Source organism: Daucus carota, chromosome 2, assembly GCF_001625215.2.
Source record: "Daucus carota subsp. sativus chromosome 2, DH1 v3.0, whole genome shotgun sequence".
Classification (NCBI taxonomy): Eukaryota; Viridiplantae; Streptophyta; class Magnoliopsida; order Apiales; family Apiaceae; genus Daucus; species Daucus carota.
In genome coordinates, this window is record NC_030382.2 from 49,717,904 (window position 1) to 49,738,908 (window position 21,005).

The following is a 21,005-nucleotide window of genomic DNA, read 5'->3' on the forward strand; positions in this document are numbered from 1 at the left end:
TTAAAACAAAAACATAAATTTTAAGAATCTAAAATACAAATTAAAATTAAAATTAGTTACAAATATAGTGGAACCTGTGAAAAATATATTCATATTACTAAAAGTATTATTTGAAAGATGTTTTATTATAATGTCTATACATTGAATCTCATACCTCCAATTATTTCAAATCTGGGGACAAATCAATATTATCAAAACATGTAACGATAAATTTTAATTCTTGTTGAGAAGTTTGATCATAGAAAGAGGATTATAGAAAGTAAATTGAATAGGTCTTGGCTTTTGATGATCAATTGTGTATCATTTTTAGCGTTAATATGCTAGCGACAACCTTTTGTAACGAGAGAAAGACCGTGATAAATTGCAGTAGATATTAGATGGCGAGGATCATCTCTTAACTCTAAAAAAAACACCTTGTGTGAAATTTATTTATTTATTTGTTTATTTTACGTGAAAACCGATAGCCGTTATCATTCGGCTGTGCTGGGTAAACCACGAGCTCCCGTAGTAGCCTATAAACTACGTGAATCAGATAAACCGCAATTTAGAAACAGGTTCTGATGCAGCAGGTAGAATCACAAATTTTGCTTCTTTTAGGAGTCGAACGTCCCCTCTTTTAACCGGCCATCACTTTGTGTGAAATTTACTCCCTCTTCTTTGAAATATAGATTTTTTTAACTTTTTAAGTACTTTTAAATCTTTAAGCTCATAGATAAAATCATTATTTTTAAATGAAATTATATGACTAATATTACAATTCAGATTTTTTTTAAAACAATGATTCTAACTATACAGTCAAAAGACTTAGAAATATGTGCCAAAATATCAAATGACCTATATTTTAAAACGGAGAGAATATATCTTTTACTACTTGTGATGCTAAACAATTGGAATTTATATATCCATGTTTTAACTTTTACATTTTACACTATCCTGTGAGGGTCTTATAATGTTCATAAGAGAATATATCGAAAAATTTTCCTTTCAAATAAATTTTAAATTAAATAATATGTTCAAAATTTTTACCATGACATGATCATATTAGTTTAATAAAATAAAATAAGAATCAAATATCATATTTTTATTATAATATTAAAAATTTAAAACTACACACTTCATAGGGTTGTAAAAAGCGGGACTCGCACGAATACATGTTCAAAAATTAATTAAATAATTGAAAATTAATTATTTGTCCGAGGACTAAAATGATAACCGAGGATTAATCGAAATGAGCAGTCATGCAAATTATCGGAATCAACTTAATATTGTTTAAAATTATTTATCATCATTTTATATACATTATAAATTAAGATACTTATAAAATTATTATATGCATAACGAAATTCATTAACAATATATCATAACAAATTTCACTAATAATATATTGTCTATTTTTAAGCTATGCGGCAACTATAATCAACACCTCTACATTATATACATAACACATAAATTATATATATTATCTATAGTTAAATTATACTCATACAAGATTGATAATCCATATTTCAGTTTTAAACACTCTATTTTTAGTATTTTTTCATTTTTCAAACTTCTATTATTTTATTTTACTTTTTTAAGATTAACCGGTTTTCAATTACACGGGTTTTTGAGTGATCTTTTATCCATTAATCCAGGTTAATAGTCTGAACTTTGACAGGAAACGAATAAATGACAGTTGAACTATTATGTTTGTTTTAAACAGATTTTTTTATTGTGTGTTCATGAGCACACACTAACAATTTTTATGGAAGTTAAAGGTTTTTATTGACCAAAAAATCATTAATAATCATGATCCATGCATATGCACAAAAATCATTACAAAGTAAAACCCTCGGTCTCAATAAAAATAGTTGTCAGTGTACCCGAATAATGTCAAATATCGTAAAGAAATAAGCGGAACACATACACAGCACAGCGGCATAGAGAAGTTTCCAAGTACATGGACTCAGTGCTCACAGGAAGCAGTTAACTTGTACACATTCCACGATGAAAAAGTGTGGTCGATCAGAATAAAGCAACACTCCATTGAAAAGGGCTGCCGATCAACATCCGGGTTGTAAATACTTTCTTAAAAATCTCTGGTAAGAGAATTTCTCTCTTTTCCTTCTTCACTTGTTAGTTGTTTCTTACATGCATACAATTGTGCATATTATTTAAGTCGTATAAGACATGACATAGGAGTTGTTTATATATAGTTCATAATGAACTGGGGTTTGGGTATATTTTGTCCCCCATTTTATCACGTCAAAGATTCGGTCATACCTGTGACCTAATTCCGTTTAGTATCCAGATCTATAGTATTTGGAAGATCTACAAGATTTGGCTAAATAAAAATGTTTAAATTTAATTTTGAGAAATGAGACATATAGCTATTTTTAATTGGGTGATTGATGTTCATACAGGAGGTCCCATGATTACTAGTGTGAGGGGAACCGATCGTATATTGCCACTTGGATTTGAGAAAAAAAAAACAGGAACATTTTTTGGGTACCTAAAAATTTTCTTTAAGGTAATGTCTTTTTAACTTTTTGAAATTTTTTATAAGCTGTCAAATATTTTGTGATGATATCATTATATATGAGATATGGGTCGGGGGTTGATGTAACATATTACCAATGATTTTTTCATCTGTAATATATGATTTGCAAAAAGAATTAGAATTTTTTTAAAGTACAAAAAAATGACGATTTTCATATTTTTTCAAGAGACTATAATATTTAACTTGTTTTTTTTGGGGCCCTTCTAAAATTTTAAGGCCTCAAGCAGTTGTTTAACTGGCTTAGTGGTAGGATCGACCTGGGTCCATAGGCTGTTGCCAGTGTTGATACTTGATGGACTGGTTAGTGTTTGCTGCTAAGAGGACAATCTATGGGACACGAGCTCTTAACCAAAGCCCATAGCCAACCCCCTACCTGATATAGGCAAGCCAGAGAACAACCCTAAGCTTCTCCACAGATTTAGTGCTATGTGTACTATATTCTCTCCATTATAATTATAGTTTAAGTGCCCTGTTCTCTTTTCAGCTACAATTTGGAAGGCCAAATTAGGTTTCACTTTGGTATTGTTAAACTGTTATACGACAAATATTGTTGGCTAAGTAACATATGTTGGAATAATAAACATTTGAATCAAAGGGCCTGTTTGTATATTTTGCTTCATATGTTATTATTACTTTTTTATTGATTATCTAATTTGTTAAATGAAGTTTGTAATTCATTTTTTTTTAAAAAGTTATTAGAAGTAGTTGTATTGTGTGTGTTAGTGGTTATACCGCATAGGTAGTAGTAATATAGAGGGTAATAGTACTTAGGTCTATACAAAGTTGTATATTTTATTTTTGATATATTTCTCTGAATTTATTTTTTTGCTTTATCTGTCTGATCCACTTATATCGACAAGAGTATGCTGCATTTTGGTATTTTGCTCCAGATATTAATAAAGTAGATGATTATTATTGCCATCTCTCCAACCATATGTAGTCTGACTACATTAGCTTAAGTAGTAACTGTTCATGAATTAGATTGCGCTATATCTAGTGTTGAGAGTTCAATTTTTTTTTTTGTTACTGAAATGAGGTTGCTTTTCTTTATCATCCTTGTATATTTGCACATTCTATAAATTATATGCCACAGCAAAAGCTATCTAACTAATGTTGTTCTAGTATAGTATGCGTCTAACTTGTGCAACTAACAATTAGAGCATTAGTCCGGCTCAGTGTTTTAAAGGCAAAAAGCGCAAAGCGAAGCGTGGGTTTTTGGAAACAAAGCGCACTATATTAATTGATAAAATTTTTTATAATTAAGATAATCGAACATGCTAATTATTATTTATCAACTCAAAAGAAATAAGTAGGCCCATGTGTCATGGTACTAAAATATATTTAGAAGTGGATAGTATGCATTGGCCACTCCTGAATGCAAATGTGTGCATTGAAGATTTTTAGCTCTTTGGGAAGTCTTGTACTGGTGCTTTGTTCAGGAATTGTGGAGTATAACTGAGGCAGCTGGGTTTTTTGGAGTGTATGTGAGACTAAAAGCGGAGTAAGTATAATGTACTGGGCTTTTAAACAAGCCCTATAAATTAAAATATTGACCTAACTTTTGAAATTATGTCCAGTTCTAATAAAAACAACTATTTAGGCATTTACACAGAAGTGCGCTTTTTGTACCTTTTTTTGTGCTTTGGGCTTCAGCAATAAGCGCACGCAAACATACAAATACTCAGATTGAGTCAGTTCGTATATTGTTACGAGTCTACTACCAATCTAACTGGGGATTTATGTTAATGTTACTATGTTTGCCTGTTTTGTCAGTCCAAGTCTTGATGGGCTTTGCTGCACTTCATTCTAACAGTCCTCTACCTTTTTAGATGTTAAAACTGACACAAGTGAATTGGAGAAAACAATAGAGGGTGGACTGGGTAAAGGAACTTGAAGTATATTTCATGATATTAAGAAGAACTTAAAATTTTGAAAGAGAAGCCAAATGTGAGGACTGGAGCCATGAGGAGGATTGTTTTTAGGTTGGTTTCCTAGCCTCAGATTGGTCTTGTAGTTGTCAGCATCTACATACCCCTTTTCTTTAGTCTCAATATATGCGGCACCACCTACCAGTGTAGCTCTCTGAGGGTCTCTAAAAAGATTGGTATAAATAATATTAATATGATTTAAATAACTTTTTATAGGCTTTGATTCCCAACCTTATATTTAAGGGGATCTGTGATTCTGCTCCATAAGGGCCTTGTAGGAATTCATGAAGGCAAAACAAAACACAGAGAAGTACTCTAGTTTTTAACTAAACTAACACTCCCCGATTAGTACACCTCGGACTAGCTGTGTCATCTTAAAGAGGAAATATAACACAGTAAAGTGAAATGACCTTGTTACTTTTTTGCACTGTAGTTTCTGACATGTATTGCTTAAGACCTATCGACGTATGACAAAGAAACATGTTTATCTGAAATTTTATGTTCTTAAATAATTATAGGATGTAAATGTTTTGATTATAGTTAGAAATTTAGATTGCACACCGTAAGTGAACAAATAAAGGTAATTTGCTTGAATGGACGCACACAAAAGTTTAAATCAGTGTATGGTGTTCGATGATATAGATGACACACTGATAGAGAATTTATGTAACTACCAATTTAATCATGTAGACGACCCTTGAATATCGTAACATCCAATCCTGTAGATGACATGTATGTTAAGTCATTTTATGTACTAACAATTCAGAAGACAGAACGAAACATGATGTATATTTATGTGCAGCCATATTCACCTCTCCCCAGGATATTAGATAGTTTAGAATAAAACATGATGTAGTTTAGATAGTGAAATTGTTTGGTCCTGTTGCATGTTTAATTTTGTCGCAGACCTTATCTTTTTGAAACCTGAAAACTATTATCTTCCTATAAGATCATGACAAGTCCCATATCGAAAGAAAATAAGCAAATTTTGTGTTTACTAAAAACTTGTATGAGCTCATAGATCACGACCTTACTTGAACAGGATCTGTTCTATAGGCTCGTACCTCTGTATCCTTGATTTCTAAGGAGGCAGGTCACCAAGTCTGGTGGATGAACAATGACTGCTTGACCAGAGCGTGATTAACATCTCTTCCTGGTCTGTGCACCATCAAGGGCCGTAGAGGATCGTTCTCAGCCTGGTTTCCTGGGCTGGGTTGGTCTTGCAGTTGTCTGACAGACCCTAATCTTTTTTACCCTTCCATCTCATTTTTTGGTCTGGTCTGTCATGGTTTCCTGGATAATCTACCTAAGAGCAACTTATGCAACTAGCGAGTATTAATTTTAGGGGTGGACTCCTCTTTCTTTAGTCTTTAGTCTACCCGACATATGAAGCTCAACAAGAACAAAATTCTACAACCTGCAGAACTACTGAATAATCTAACATTAAGAGCGACTTATGCAACTACTGAGTAATAATTTTAGGGGTCAAAACTCTGAAATTTCTTCCTGTTACTTCAGTTTATCATTATTTGTTTTATATGATGACCAGAACATATCTTCCTAGTACTTCTGTTTATACCATAGCAGCATGGACCTAACCTTTCATGCCTAGAGAAGATCCTCATTCCCTTTCTGTTCAATTGATCTTGGTCCCTACTCCAAAAGGTAGAAGATTATTAGCTCGCTAAGAACTGCAGGGTTTGTACCCATTAGAACCAATATTATAATTGTTTTTGTATAATAGGGTGCTTAAATTCTTTAGCTTAGCTTTTAGAACATCGGTTTTCTCTTTCAGGGACATCCAATTGTAACGATTCAAGTTTAGCACACCCTGTGCAAGGATGACATGCATGATTCACTCAAGATTAACATGCCCTGCGCATGGATGACACTGCACAAATCCAGAGATGTTCCAATTTGTTTTACAATTAAAATCCAAAATGGTCTGGTTCCTTTGGCTAGAAAAAGGAAATATACAGAAAACTGTTACATTAAGCACATATGTACAGGCACCACCACCATATAAACCACCGGATGTTTCTGCCCACGACTTTGGGTAAAAAGAGGCCTTAGCTCACAGACACAATGCTTCAGAACTAAAGGATGAATGAGAATCAGAAGTGCCACAGTATGCGGTGCAGTACAGTAAGTATAACTGTATAACAAACAACAATTTCTTGCTTGTACTGATCGGGCTAATAATGTGCTTGTTTAAATATATTTTACAGATTCTGATAAAATCTTATCATTAGTTGCCTGGAAGCACGATTTGTTTTTGGTGTTTTAACTGTTTGAAGAGACTTTTTAGTAATTAATGCCATGAGAGTGTAAAAAAAATTTGGACCATTTCTCGATTTGTGCGTGTCATCCTTGCGCAGGGGCCATGCTAATCTTCTCTGTATCGTTCCAATTTTATCGGATGTCCCCGAAGGGACAAGCAATGATCTGCAAGCATGAAAATATAACCACTTCATTTCCTTGTAGTTTGCCTATGTGGGATTCGAGTGTGAGACTTGAATTGAATCTTTAATTATGGGGGAGTTTGTCTATGACTTATTTCGAGATAAATTTTCATATTTACATGTTATTTTTTTATAGTTAAATATTTAGAGGACGTTGAGCCCTATATAACCTCGGTGAAGGATCCATTAATAAATAGGGCACTACAAGCATATTTGATGATTGCCAAGAACTTTAATTTGAATATAGAAGCCAAATTTGATGACCAGATTGTGATTAAATGTTTATTTTTGGTCTGTATGTAGTGCCTTTGAGAATCGTTCTCAGCTTGGATTCCTGGCTGAGGTTGGTTTTGCATCTGCACGCCCAAATATTTTTAGCATGCAGCAGTTGCCTACTAAGCTTACCTATCCAAGGGTCACAGGTAAATAGGTATCAATAATATTAGTATGTGTGAATAACTTTTCTAGGCTTCACAACCTCATTTTAAGGGGATCAGTAATATTGATGTATAGTCCCTTGTGGGAACTCTTGATGGGGCACGGGAGTACCAAGAACCAAGGAAAGTTGAGAGGGATTTGTGAAGTAGTAATTAACTAGATTCTTAGTCTTGTATCTGTACCTCAGACTAGCTGTGTCATCTTTGAGTGAAAAAATAACACGATAAAGTGCTATGATCTTTTTTTTGCTAACTGCTGCCGCTAGCTTTAGTCATTAAAACAAAATAATGTATCAATTATATAAACTGTGGTTCTCTGGGTTATGCTTTAAACTTTTGTTGCCTAAATATATGCCTAGTGTTTCTTAATTTTTCTTCTTTCCTAACAAAACACTGCAGTTTCTTACTGATTTTGACTGTCAAAAAAATTTGGACCGAAAAAATATGGTTAGGTTTGTAAAAAAAATTTGGACCATTTCTCGATTTGTGCGTGTCATCCTTGCGCAGGGGCCATGCTAATCTTCTCTGTATCGTTCCAATTTTATCGGATGTCCCCGAAGGGACAAAAGGATGTCAGGCAGCCATGAAATATAAGCATGATGTTTTTTAGATATGTATCTATGTGGGATATTTAGGTGTAAGACTTGAATGTTCTATGTAACCTTTCCAGGCTCCAGCGGACTTTTAGTTGCCAGCTTTTGAAATCTTGTTGAAACTGCTGATAATAGATCCCAAGTTTTTTCACAGTACACATACATGCTTAGTAAACAAAGGAAAAAGTTCTCTGAACATAGGGTAAAACTATGTCACCTCTAACCTTTTTACTCGGTAAACAGAAGTCTGGAATGAAGTCTTAAATTATTAGGTGCTTCTCCTCATTGTATATTGATATTCATACGTAATTTAATTGTGTTCCGCGGATATTGGCTGACAAAATGAACAATCTTGAGCAATATTGCATTGTAATCTCAAAAATCATTTATTTGGCAGAGGGATGTGCACCAGAAGCGGCATCCCTACCATCCAAAGTTGTTCCAAAGTGATGCAATTTAAGAATGTCAAGAAGTTACCATCCAAAACATTATGCACATCTCTTTCTTTCTCTTCTGTTAAATTTCTTTCATGAGTGCATTTTCAAATAATTGTAATTGATTTTCCTAGGAATTTTAAATAGTTATTATATTAAGTTTTTAATTTCTCTGCCCTTTTGTATTGCAAAGTTGTCATATTTGTTAATGTAGTTTTTGCATTTTAGCAGAATTGCGGCAAGATCTCCACAGGCTCAGGTCTTCTGCAACTGTGTTCTTGAAGGTTAATTCTTTTTTCTTAAACCATGATAATTGTAATTTTTGTTTGTAATTTTAGTGCCTCTAACTTGCTGGTCGGTTGGTTTGAATTAATTCGAAAGCCAAAGAACTTCATTGTACTTCTTTCTTCAACTAAAAAATAATAATTCTATATTGTTTTTTAAACACAGGGATGCTTTTCTCGAGAACCTTGGTTGAATATAATATAGTAGCATACTGCACAAGACTACAAGTTGGATGTCCAATATTCCAACCTAGCATAGTTGGTCCGTTATTACCAAGATTTACTTGAAACAAACCAATTACTGAACTTATGTGGGCGGTTTTATTGAACATACCAAGTTTTACTTAGTTATTATCACAGAAATATAAATTTATAAAGACAGGCATTGATCTCTCCAGAAAGAAGACAATGGGCTTCTCAAGCTGGCTTTATACCAACAGCACAAAACAGGTACTGAAGATTGTTCATCCTGGTGGCCATGCAGAGCTTCACGATAGGCCGGTCCTGGCTGCTGAGATAATTAACCGGAATCCAAGATGCTGTGTTGCACATCCCAATATTTTCCAACAACCTTGGGCCATTGTTGCACCAGACACTACGTTGATGCCTGGTCAGAAATTCTACGTGGTGCCAGTAAGTACCATAAGACGGCTTCAAAAATTGTCTTTGAAGTATAATACTTCTCATAATCAAGATGTTAATCAAAATAATAATGGTTTAACTGGAGAAGTTGATAGCTTCCGCACTACTTGTTGGAAGTTCAAGCCCTCGAATACTTCAAACGGGGTAACATCAGATGATAGTTACTGTGCATGTTTGAGAAGTGGGAAAAAGTTAAAAGGAAACAACAATGAAGAATCCAGCAAGGAGAAACTGGCAAGCAACTTAACTTTTTCAGAGTCAGAGACGAGGAGCAACGATAATAGTACGAGGGGAGGAGGACAACATCCCAAGAGACTTATTGCTCTTGATAACTGGCATCCGGGACTAGAGAGCATTGGTGAAGAAATAGCTCCTGCTTAATTCACCGGCTTCTGAATATAAATATTTATGTTTGAACACATGGCATCTTACTTGGAATAACAGGGAGAAAGGTCTATTATTTGATTTTGTTTATTGATTCATATATTGTTATCAGATTGTAAGTTTAGGTCAGTAGTACCTTCACCTATCACTATTCTTAGGATTGGCATGTCCAAGACTTGTTTAATATGATTTAGAGTTTTTTCTTTTGCTTTGGGGAGCACATGATTTGATGCCTCGAAGAGGATTTAAGTGGTCTACAAGTATCTATATATGAGCCGAGCTGTTTATTCTTTTAACTTGGAAAATTAAGTGTCTTGGCTCAAATAAAGCTCATTCTTAGAGTCCTTTTATAAAGTTAAGAGCTTTCCTCTCTTTTAGCTTTAGGAGCTCCGCATGACTTAAAACTTATTTTTTATGATAAAAAATTCGTTCTCTTTTACTCATCCATCACTTTTTCCTCTCTCTAAAATGTGTACCATCTTTCTAAGCGGCATATATTTTTATATTATACTTGAGAGCAATTAGAAGACTTTTGGAGATGTCTTACGGCTTTTTTTGTTATATCTCACTATCTCAGCTCATATGTAATTATTTGCAATTCACCGAATAGAGAGCACTTCATCGATGCTCCTAGTTGAGAGCCTCTTGGTACTATAATCACCAGCAGTTTTGTTATAACGTTGTATTCCCTTTTTTTCATCTCCCCAGTATCAGTTAACTTCTCCTTCCTTTCCTTGGACGTTTGTTTGATTAAACCGGCAGTATCTTTCGATCATTGTCATGATCTTTTCGATCTTATTTTTCGCTGTTGCATACTAGCCACTATATATTTGATCTTCAGTTAAAATGGTCTGAAACCATGCTCTTAAATCTTAATTTAGATCCATAGATTACACGATAATGACATAATGTTCCTATAGAATTTGAATTTCATCGGAATTAAAAATTTAGATGACCTGCAGAACAACCAAATTTGGAAAACAAATTATTGTAATTACAAGTGAACAATGAATTTTGTGAGGTACAGACGTACGGTCATAATCAATGAATAAAATCAATGCTAGCTGACAATGTATATGAAAAGGAACTGAACCTTAAGGTGCAAACCAAAAATACTTGATCAAATTTGGTGGGGTGAGCCAGGCCAACGCAGTAGTGCAACGCTTAGGCGACTCGCGAAGCCCCCAATAGCAAGCTATTGTGACGGGACCTCCCCCTCAAAAAATAAATTTAATATCGTGTGAGCCAATGGCCCACATATCAGATATTAAACTGATAAGAACAGATACTACACTTGATCTTAGCCAAAAGGCCGAGAAAGGTATGCTTTTCATCAAGGGCCAGCGTGGTTTATATATACAACTGACATCAGGAATTAGTTTATGGATATGATGTGGGACAAAAACAGGTTACTTAGATAACAAAACACACACCTTCCCTTTCGCTCTGCTGCAGCAGTGCACTTGAACGTTCAAGTGCATCATGAAACCAGCATAATAACATGTTGTACATCCACTGCCTAGCTAACATCTATCAGCTCAGAAATTAACTTTTTATCAACTGCACCTTCTGACCACATATATATTTCAACTCTTCAAGGCCATATATGATAAGTGTTCAAAGTATTGGTAACTTCAATACTCATTTCTGTGTCTTGATATTTTAAGATTTATTTGTACATATCGTCTTAGTTGATACAAGTGGACAAGGAGTCATGTGGGGGTCAATATCCGGATTAGATCAACTCCTCTCTATATTTATCACAGAATAGGCGGCTTTGAAATAATCTTGTATGTGCCTCTACAGACTGAATGAACAGATCACATATGCACAAGGTACTAAAGTATTTATTGTGTCTCACCAGAACATAAGTATGAAAATCTTTATTTAATTTCAACTTCTTTTAATAAGTTTGAATTTATGCAATTGACTTGATATGCTTAAGATTCAGCATCTCCTTCTTCCATAAATATCTCTGTAAAAATAAATCCTCATAGAGATCAGAGCCACTGAAAGTGGAAATATATTAGGAATGAACTCAAATTCTTGTTAGTGAAGGTAACTCATATACAATACAACCAAGAGAATTGCTGATGAGTATGCAACTCCTGGTATGATAGCGTAAAAGCACTTGTTTCCCAGTTACATGTTCCACTATCTACCCCCAAAAAAAGAAACTAAAGCCTCTGTCAATTACACTACCACAATGCAGTAATGTACTAATGCAGTGTGAGATCATTCTTAAATGAAGAACCAAAAAAAAAGTTAAGGGTCTGTCAGACAACTGCATGACCACCCCAGCCGCACTGACCGGGAAGAGCTGTTAATCACGCTCTGGTCAAGCAGTCTTTTGTCATCCACCAGACTTGGTGACCTGCTTCCTTAGAAATCAAGGATGCAGAGGTACGATCCTATAGAACAGATCCTGTTCAAGTAAGGTCGTGACAAGTAGTGTATTACAACACCTTTAAAAGCAAACAATGTTTGTCAGTTTATCTCGATGTGGTATAGTTTTCTACTTGATTTCCAGCCACATATAGAATTCCCACATCCTCGTTACAACACGAAATGTAGCTTTTCCATCTAATTAAGAATTTATCAGAATAAACATGATGTAGGAGAAACTTGAACTAGAATTGTAGGGTTTGATCCAAAAGGACAAACCCTCCAAAAATAGGCGTATGCCACTGTCAGTGACGAGCACACGGTATTCTTTAGTAAAAGGCGAAAGAATAGTTCGCTTTGTGCTCATCACATGGCTGCGTGCTCTAATCACTGCGCAGACAGTTGTTTTTTATAGACATTTCGTAGTCATGCTCTCCTTGTGTTCACAATGTGGGATAAGAAACCTGGCTACCTATCATCTATGTGAATGTATCAACAGTTTGTGTTAAACAATGGCAAGCAGTCCTATTCTCCTCACTATAATAAATTCTTTAAATTTGTTCCGGCTTATATTATGAGTTGTTTTCTGGTAGAGTAGAATTTATTATGAGCCGGTTTCAGATAGAGTAGAATTTCTTTTTACATTCTTAGCCATTCTTTTCATAGCCAAATTTATGGGTAGAAACATCTGGTGGTGGTGCCTGGGCACATGTGCTTAGTCTAAGTTCTTATTTTCCTTTTTCCAAACAAAAGAACTAGACCGCTTTGGATTAAGTGTGAAAAAATATTAAAGGAACAAAAATTCGATCATTTCCTCTGTGTAGCCGTAGATGGTGCACGTACCAGGGATTGCTTCAAGCAGTCATTTTTCATCCACAAAACAAAGTGTCCTGCCTCCTCTGAGATCAAGAACGCAGAAATAGTTAACGCTCTATAATTCTCTTTGTTTTCCCATTAGGACGAAATCCTACTGTATACTTCTTTTTGTACCCTGTATGATCTCCATCTGTATAGGTTGATTTTTCCTATTTCCAGGGCAGAGACCAAGTTTTGAGATGCTAAATATCATTATGAGAAAATTATAGTACTTCAAATTAGCCAATGATATATGGTACCTTAGTATATGTATACTTGAAAATCCAAAAGAACATATATTGTATGGCTGACATGTTTTTAAGTCATCCGATCCGTTGGGATCCTAGATAACAAGGAAATAACAGTAAAGCAGTAATATCATTTGTCAAGTACCAAGAAATCACTAAGGTCTATGCTGAATCACAGGTCAGGGAGGACATACATTTACCAATTCTTCGACATTCAAGGCTTGATACCCGCAAAAAAAAAATACCAATAATTGCCTATAAAATTTTTCAAGTGAATGCATGCAGAAACCAGTTTGAAGCATACATGACACATTGCCACCGTGCACTAGAGCTATGCTTTTTTTATTTCAAACTGCACCGGTGAAGATGAAGATTAGAACTATATACCAGTTTTCACCATTTTTCCAAGTTACGGTTCATTTTAGAAAACTGGTATTCCAGGTACAGATTTGTTCTCTCAAAATATCTGTAGTTCAGTTAAATTTGTTTAGGCATCCTGCTGCAGTTATTGATTTGTAATCAGCTGTAGTCTTGTAGACCGGTTAAACCTTAAACTAGACCTGTTCGGGTCGGTCCAAAAGGACAAAAGTCCAAAAAGACCGACCCTCCAAAAATTAGCCACAAGTGACGAGAAAAAGTTTTCTTTAAGCAAAAAGAAAGAAGTTTGTAGGGCTTTACCCTGGGTTAGAGGGAGCCCTTCCAGAAATTCTCGATGGCACAAGGCAGAACCAAGGCCAAGGAGGGGGTTTGGAAATAGTTTTCAACCAGCAATTGACGCGCCTCGGTTAGTACCTCACTAGCTGCGTCATTGCCCCAAGCGCAAAGATACATTCTTCAAAGACCTTGTTCCTCTTTTAAGCTGATGTTTTTCACACGTTTCGTGCAACAACGCGATGTGGTACATATGACTGTCTCATTTAAATTCAGAAGACTTCAGGTATTTTCTTGAGTGATAGATGCGAAATGGATATTGCTCTCAAGAGTCCAACAGGAAAGAATACTGTGATAATATTTTGATTGTTTTCGTCATGTCAAAGTGGTTTAAAATAAACTTCAAAAAAATGCAAAATCCTTTTACAATTACAACCCTATAAAACGTGAATTTTTCTTACGCTTACATCAATAAACAATATAAAAAATTAAATACACTTGTCAAGACAAAAACTCTATTATTATCCTTTCAAATGTAATTCATATAAATAAAAAGTAAAATTACTATCATTAACATATATTAATATTAATATGAAACAATATTTAAGATGAATATATACTCCCTCCGTCCCAGCCATTTGTATACAAATGGTTGGAACACTGAGACAAAGAAAAAAAATGTAAAAAATGAGTAAAGTTAGATGAAAAGGAGGTATAGTGTTGGGATCCACTTATATTTAATACTCCCTCCATTTTAATTTACATGTCCACTTCTAATAAAAAATTTTGTTTCAAATTACATGTCCACTTCAACTTTCAATGCAAAATCATATTTCCAAAGTTAATTCTACTCCACATATCTCTTATTTATATTTCCTACATCAATCTCACTCCACATATTTTGATCATTTAATGCAATTAATTTGTGAACAACAACTTTTCTTAAACTGTGTGATTTTTTTTAAAGTGGATATCTAATTTGAAACGGAGGAAGTGATAGATTTGAGATAGTGGAGGGATGTAATGGGTGTTATAGTGTTTATATTATTATAAAATGGAGATAATGAAAGAAAGTAGTTGGTGTAATATTGTTTTATATTATTAAAAGTTACTCCCTCTCTCATTTAATTCTATACGTTTCTTTTTCACTGCTCGACACGCACTTCAATTCTCTTATAAAACATAATTCTATCACTTGTTTTTAAAATTTTCTTTTTCTGAATAAAAATATAACATTCAAATTTTTATTCAGAAAAAAAAAATCTTAAAATTAAGTTACGGGAACTATACATTACGGGAGCATTAAAGACTGTGTCGCGTCCCCGTCCCCCAATGTATATAACTCGGGGGACGGATGGGTACTATTTTTGGAATGTATATAATTGTTGGGACGTCCCAAAAAGGAAACCGTATACAAATGAATGGGACAGAGGGAGTAACTTATAAAGATACTCTCGAAATTTGAAAGTCAAATAAAAAATTTATATAAATAAGCATGGATTTTCTTAACAATAATGTCTTTTACTCCAAAATAAATACGATATTATCATGTAACTGATAAAAAAACATATAAATTCTTTTTCTTGTAAACGAGAAAATAAAAAATATCAAATTGATATTTTATAATTAGTTAAAACTAAAATAAAGGTAAAACTATTTTATTAATATCAAAAAATACTTATAAATAGATGTACAAAAGAATTTTGTTAACACCAATGTCTTCTGCTCCAAAACAAAAGAATTTAATATAATATGTGTTGGCAAGATTCGAGCTTTAAAGGTTTAGTAACATTTTAATAAAATATAAAAAAGTTCAATTTAGCAGTACTCGTTAATTTGATTTATGCCATCTGACATTTGTATTACAGTTTACTAGACTACAACCCAACGATCAAACTTTAATGTGTTTATTAATAATACTAATCTTAAATCCGAGTTCGTACGGGTGAGTATATAGTTCAAGATTTATTGATTTTAATTTAATTTCATCAATTATTGAAATAATTGATCCGCGTGACCGCAAACATAAGAAAGGGACAGATGCGCAGCAAACAAAGAATATACAAGTATAATTACTTGAAAATAAGAAATGTGATCCGCGTGACCGCGTCCTAGCTAAGAAACTCCTAGAAATTAGAATACTGACAAATAATATTTTGTGTCAAATTGTAGCTTTGGAAGTCATTTTACATAATAAGATATTAGACTTGCTCCTAGTCACCAGTTTAGCTGCACTCTCCTTCCATGCAATGAGCCTCATCTGCTAGCCTATATCATCATTTATCTCCATCTCTGTACATGGTCCAGTCAATATTTATGGCCTTTGAGTTTTTTCCTTTAAAGTTGTAAGAGTTATCATTTCACACCTTAGTGTGATTTCTTTGGGGGGCATTTAAGAGTAAAGTTGGAAGCCATACACAGCATAAGGAATATAAGAAACAAGATAAGAGCAAGTAGAGTGCAGAAGAAGGAGAGAGCTCAAAAGTTGGTGCTGAAACAGGGAAACTCATTGCCTTGGTTTTTCTTTAATCAGGTACTTGCTCGATATCCCAGCTTTTTTAACTCTATCACATGAAGCATAAAGCATAATGTATGAGTTACAGAGTCTAGCATATATAATTTAGAAACTGTAATTAAACATTGTTTTGGACCGGGCAACATGAATATTGTTTGGGATAATGTTGTTTATATTTTGTAAAGCTTCGTGGTGATTAAGGAGGTACATTATTTTCTGCATTATCAAATAATGTTTTCTTGTTAGTTCTAGAGTTGAGTTGTTTTTATTTTTGTTTATATTTTAAGAAATATTTGTAACATGTGATATGAAAATATCCTGCAAATTGTGCCAATGAGTACAAGAGAATCCCAGCCGGGTTGCCACATAGAAATGCGTGATACGAAACTGTTCTCTCTTTTTATCCATTGGAGCACAGCAAAGGGCGGGCAAAGCTGGGCCATGTCTGGACGGTGACTCTTTCCCAATGATTAAATGATTTACTGTATACCAATACTCCGTATTCATGTTTATCTTCTCGAGGAAAAAACATGACGACAAGAAATTTTATGTAGAAAAATACAAATATAGTTTTCCTTCAAAGAAGCTTTATGTAGAAATATATAAATATAGTTTTCCTAAATATAATTTAATAAGTTTTTTTAAAAATTTATTATTTCTGAAAATTTTGAGTATTAAATTATTATTAAAAAAAATATTTTAAAATAATCTATGAATCTATATTTGTAAGAACATCTGTATCCAAAAAGTATAGAGTACAACTTAATTACTTATCTTATATTCTTATTTGATATTTACAATTTTCATTATACCTATTTGCACATATTTTTTTCTAATATTATATAAAATATAAATAATATTTGATTTTATGATGTATATAATCATATGTGCAATTAAAAAAATCATATTAGATAAAAAAAATTCTCAAAATTACATTAATAACATTAAAAATTTTAATAATGTTAGTATAAGTGAGTACAAGTGAGGATGAGTTTAAGTGAGGATGTCTACATAACTCTAAGAGGGGTGTATTGGATTGGGATTTTAAAGCATTTTTTTGCATTCATGAAATCCGAGGGTATTCGATTGGGATTGTTTGAAATCCATTAAAATCTTGAGGTATTCAATTGGAATTTTAAATTATGCTACAAAATCTAGTGGTATTCAATTGGGATTTTAAATTATGTTTTAAAATCCGATGGTATTCAATTGGGATTGTTTAAAATCCATTAAAATCTGATGGTATTCAAATGCTGATAGATTTTTTTTCATTTCATAAAATGATGGATTTTGTGGCATTCTTCAGTGTATTTTAAGTTTTTTGAAATCCCACCAAATTCAATGGGATTTTGAAGCATTGTACCTAAATCCTATCAACTCTGCGACATTTCATCAAGAATCCGCAAAAAATCAAAATCCCATACAATCCATTAAAATCCATAGACTAAAAACAATACATTAAAATCCCAATCGAATACACCCCCGTAAATTTTTTTGCTGAACATAGATTATCCTTATATCAAATGTTACAGTCTTTGTAGCAAAGCAAGGCAACCCTGTGCACAATCATTCTAAGCTTATCCTGTATGAATGTCAGGATCATTTTTCTTGTAGTTTGTAGTATTCTGAGCTTGTTCGATATGAATTTCAAGATCATTGATAGTTAATGGTAATTTTTCTTTGAAACTTTTATATAGCTGAGAATAGATGTAAGCTCCTATAATTGTGCAGTCATTTGGAAGAAAAAAATATGGAAATCAAGTCTATGATCGCAAAGGATGTCACAGAAGTAATTTCTGAACCCGAACTTTAATATTGATCTCAATGAAATTAATATAGTTAATGTTTCTTTTGTCACAATGTACAGCTAATTGGGAACACTCCTATGGTATTTCTTAACAAAGTTGTGGATGGCTGTGTAGCCCGTGTTGCTGCTAAGCTAGAGATGATGGAACCTTGTTCTAGTGTAAAAGACAGGTCTGTACTCTGTTTGTATGTGATTGATATTGTTATACAAAGTCTGATGTGGATTAAGAGGTTCATTTTTGTGATATATTGGTGTTTCTTATATGACAATATTGTAAAGGTGATATAACTTTTCATAAATTGAACCTGCAGAATTGGGTATAGTATGATTAAAGATGCAGAGGATAAAGGCCTAATCATCCCTGGGAAGGTCTGTTAAAAAACATACCTCTAAGTTGTAAAAAACTGAACTTTATGCCAAAGAGATATGTTATATAATTAATTTAAAAATTTCTGTTGAGTAAAATGATATTTGCTTATTTTGTTTTGTCTTGATTTGCCTCAACCATGTCTTGTAAAGACGGTGCTGATTGAAGTCACTGGCGGTAACACTGGAATAGGATTAGCATTCATTGCGGCGTCAAAGGGTTACAAACTTATTCTGGTTATGCCAGATAATTATAGCCTTGAAAGAAGGATTATTTTGTTAGCTTTAGGAGCAGAGCTGCACCTAACTGATGAAGCCAAAGGTTTTGCTGGAGTCTTACAAAAAGCGGAAGAGATACTTGAAAGGACGCCAAATGGCCACTTCCTTAAGCAGTTCGCCAATCCTGCAAACCCAAAGGTTTGCTCTGCGCTAATATCATATCCCCTTAAGAGACTGACTGGATGACTTCTGATTTTTTTTTTTTGTGTAGATTCACTATGAGACCACTGGTCCGGAGATATGGATTGGATCTGAAGGTAAAATTGATGCTTTTGTTGCGGGAATAGGCACTGGGGGAACTGTAACTGGTGTTGGTAAATTCTTGAAAGGAAAGAATCCAAAGATAAAGGTGAGAGCTTCCATTGGTATTTTACATATATAGAAGTAAATGACAAGAAGGGTTTTGTTTTCTGCATGCTATTGAGATGTGATCTATTTTTGTAGGTTTATGGTATTGAACCAGCTGAAAGTGCTATTCTCAGTGGAGGAAAGCCTGGTGCGTTCAGTTCAGTGTCTTACAAATTTTACTTAGCCATCTATTCTTATAAAAAGATTACAAGTTACTCCCTCTGTCCCATTTAATTGTTTTTAACTGCTCGACACGCATTTCAATGCTTTTATAAAATATAGTTCCGTAACTTATTTTTGCGATTTTCTTTTTCTGTATAAAAATATAACATCCAAACTTTAATTCAAAAAAGAAAAAAATTTTAAAAATAGATTGCACAACTATACTTGGCAGGAGCATTAAAGTCCGTGCCGTGTTCCCGTCCCCCAATGTATACTACTCAGGGGGCGGAGGGAGTAACTTTTAAGCCATTCTTTTAAACCCTCCAAACACCTGTCTTTCGATGTTCTTTGTTACTCCCTCCATCTCTAAATACTTTTCCTGTTTGTACTTTTCACGTTTGCCAATACACATTTTTTATCGTTAATATCTTTCGTTTCGTAGTAGCATTAAATATAAAAACTTCACCGTATTAAAGTGCTCGTGAATACGAATCTAACAAGATCACTCATGACTATATTTAGTTTTATAGATTAGATATAAATTAGTAATTTGTCTCATGTTATGAACAGTACCGACATCACAAACAGGAAAAGAAAAAAAGAAACGGAGGGAGTACTAGATATTATACACACTTGACTGACTGACAACATTATTGATGCATGCATAGGGTCACACGGAATTCAAGGTATCGGTGCTGGTTTCATTGCTGATGTTTTGGACGTGGGCATTCTTGACGAAGTAATTCAAGTAAGTATCTTGCGCCGAATATGCATGATTAGTTTGAGCTAGTCTTGTCTGCTTTGTACATTGTGGATTTTACATGATCAATATAAATTTTAAATTTTAAATTTTAATTCATGAAATTATACCATTAATACACTAATTAACATCTATAAAAATCACAACTGAATAATAATTTGAAATGACATACTCTAATAAAAATGTTCAGTTTCGGTAGTAAGAATCATGCGTACAATAACATACATCTATTTAGTAGTCGGCCCTTAGTAAGATTGTATATGGCTCATATTACTGTTAATATATATGGTAAACAGTAAACACTAAACATTGTGTGGTGTTAATGTTTAGATATCCACTGAAGAAGCAACTGAAACAGCTAGACTTCTGGCGCTGAAAGAAGGTTTGCTGGTATGTTCCAATTAATAATGTATATTTTGTTGGCCATATAACAGTTCGAGAACATTATAGGTTTTCTTACAATACTATACTAATTTTTATAATATATTTTTAGGTGGGCATTTCATCTGGGGCCGCAGCTGCTGCTGCTATAAGACTAGCAAAGCAGCCTGAATACGCCGGAAAACTCATTGTTGTAAGTTTTGAAATACGATCGAGTCTTTTTACAAATTTTTTTTCTTCATCCTTGATTGGTGTTTACAAAATTTGTACATTCTTGATGCGAAACTGACTAATATAAGTAGTATAGATTAACGGCACTGAGCATGAAATTCAAGATTGGACTGAAAGTTATTTGTTCCTAGTGTGTTATTTCCAACACATTTATAACCCTTTTATATGATCATTTTCTCAGGTAATGTTTCCCAGTTTTGGAGAACGTTATTTGTCTACTGCCATGTTTGATTCTCTGAGATATGAGGTAGAAAACATGAAAATTGAATGACTGATGAACAAGGCATTTATGGGTATCAATATTGAATTACATA

At 33.6% G+C, this 21,005-nt stretch overlaps 2 protein-coding genes, 1 long non-coding RNA gene, 6 other non-coding genes and 1 pseudogene across 18 annotated transcripts; 3 read left to right on the top strand and 7 right to left on the bottom strand.

Annotated features, from left to right (window-relative positions):
* The first annotated feature begins 1,934 nt into the window (after window positions 1-1,934).
* LOC135150797 (uncharacterized) lies at window positions 1,935-9,909 on the top strand. Of its 5 annotated transcripts, XM_064087948.1 has the most exons (6): window positions 1,941-2,081; window positions 2,403-2,509; window positions 6,263-6,612; window positions 7,233-7,351; window positions 8,625-8,677; window positions 9,128-9,909. In XM_064087948.1, the coding sequence occupies exons 3-6, from the start codon at window positions 6,575-6,577 to the stop codon at window positions 9,698-9,700; spliced, it is 783 nt and encodes a 260-aa protein (XP_063944018.1). In that variant the 5' UTR covers window positions 1,941-2,081; window positions 2,403-2,509; window positions 6,263-6,574; the 3' UTR covers window positions 9,701-9,909. The 5 variants fall into 5 exon arrangements, 3 of the variants coding, with proteins under 3 accessions (XP_063944019.1, XP_063944018.1, XP_063944017.1); XM_064087947.1 differs by lacking the exon at window positions 2,403-2,509 and having other exon boundaries at window positions 1,945-2,081; XM_064087949.1 differs by lacking the exons at window positions 2,403-2,509; window positions 6,263-6,612 and having other exon boundaries at window positions 1,935-2,081.
* Window positions 5,492-5,707, top strand: LOC135151005 (small nucleolar RNA U3). Its single transcript, XR_010289458.1, has one exon. It is a non-coding gene; the product is annotated as a small nucleolar RNA U3 (small nucleolar RNA).
* On the bottom strand, window positions 6,800-6,902 carry LOC135151043 (U6 spliceosomal RNA). The gene has a single exon (XR_010289493.1). It is a non-coding gene; the product is annotated as a U6 spliceosomal RNA (small nuclear RNA).
* On the bottom strand, window positions 7,828-7,930 carry LOC135151044 (U6 spliceosomal RNA). Its single transcript, XR_010289494.1, has one exon. It is a non-coding gene; the product is annotated as a U6 spliceosomal RNA (small nuclear RNA).
* Window positions 7,828-14,031, bottom strand: LOC135150798 (uncharacterized). Its single transcript, XR_010289076.1, has 2 exons — window positions 10,797-14,031; window positions 7,828-10,659 (listed from the first exon to the last, which is right to left on the bottom strand). It is a non-coding gene; the product is annotated as an uncharacterized LOC135150798 (long non-coding RNA).
* LOC135151012 (U2 spliceosomal RNA) lies at window positions 10,833-11,028 on the bottom strand. Its single transcript, XR_010289463.1, has one exon. It is a non-coding gene; the product is annotated as a U2 spliceosomal RNA (small nuclear RNA).
* On the bottom strand, window positions 11,974-12,146 carry LOC135151006 (small nucleolar RNA U3; annotated as a pseudogene).
* LOC135151031 (U5 spliceosomal RNA) lies at window positions 12,350-12,464 on the bottom strand. Its single transcript, XR_010289481.1, has one exon. It is a non-coding gene; the product is annotated as a U5 spliceosomal RNA (small nuclear RNA).
* LOC135151025 (U4 spliceosomal RNA) lies at window positions 13,862-14,018 on the bottom strand. The gene has a single exon (XR_010289475.1). It is a non-coding gene; the product is annotated as a U4 spliceosomal RNA (small nuclear RNA).
* A 2,020-nt stretch (window positions 14,032-16,051) lies between the features above and the next one.
* Window positions 16,052-21,005, top strand: LOC108209278 (cysteine synthase). Of its 6 annotated transcripts, none has more exons than XM_064087954.1 (11): window positions 16,052-16,375; window positions 18,089-18,146; window positions 18,225-18,334; window positions 18,476-18,533; window positions 18,684-18,947; window positions 19,021-19,158; window positions 19,254-19,305; window positions 19,988-20,067; window positions 20,410-20,469; window positions 20,573-20,653; window positions 20,873-21,005. In XM_064087954.1, the coding sequence occupies exons 2-11, from the start codon at window positions 18,108-18,110 to the stop codon at window positions 20,960-20,962; spliced, it is 972 nt and encodes a 323-aa protein (XP_063944024.1). In that variant the 5' UTR covers window positions 16,052-16,375; window positions 18,089-18,107; the 3' UTR covers window positions 20,963-21,005. The 6 variants fall into 6 exon arrangements, with proteins under 6 accessions (XP_063944024.1, XP_063944022.1, XP_063944025.1 ...); XM_064087952.1 differs by having other exon boundaries at window positions 16,054-16,375; window positions 18,055-18,146; XM_064087953.1 differs by lacking the exon at window positions 16,052-16,375 and adding an exon at window positions 17,923-17,941 and having other exon boundaries at window positions 18,055-18,146.

Bases quoted from the DNA above. Each gene is read 5' to 3' on its own strand.
- LOC135150797 (XM_064087948.1), top strand. From the start codon at position 6,575: ATGAGAATCAGAAGTGCCACAGTATGCGGTGCAGTACA. The intron at 6,613-7,232 runs GTAAGTATAACT...GTCTGTATGTAG, and splicing joins ACAGTATGCGGTGCAGTACA to TGCCTTTGAGAATCGTTCTC. The intron at 8,678-9,127 runs GTTAATTCTTTT...AGCACAAAACAG, and splicing joins CTGCAACTGTGTTCTTGAAG to GTACTGAAGATTGTTCATCC.
- LOC108209278 (XM_064087954.1), top strand. From the start codon at position 18,108: ATGGAAATCAAGTCTATGATCGCAAAGGATGTCACAGAA. The intron at 18,534-18,683 runs GTCTGTTAAAAA...TGTCTTGTAAAG, and splicing joins GCCTAATCATCCCTGGGAAG to ACGGTGCTGATTGAAGTCAC. The intron at 20,068-20,409 runs GTAAGTATCTTG...GTTAATGTTTAG, and splicing joins TTCTTGACGAAGTAATTCAA to ATATCCACTGAAGAAGCAAC.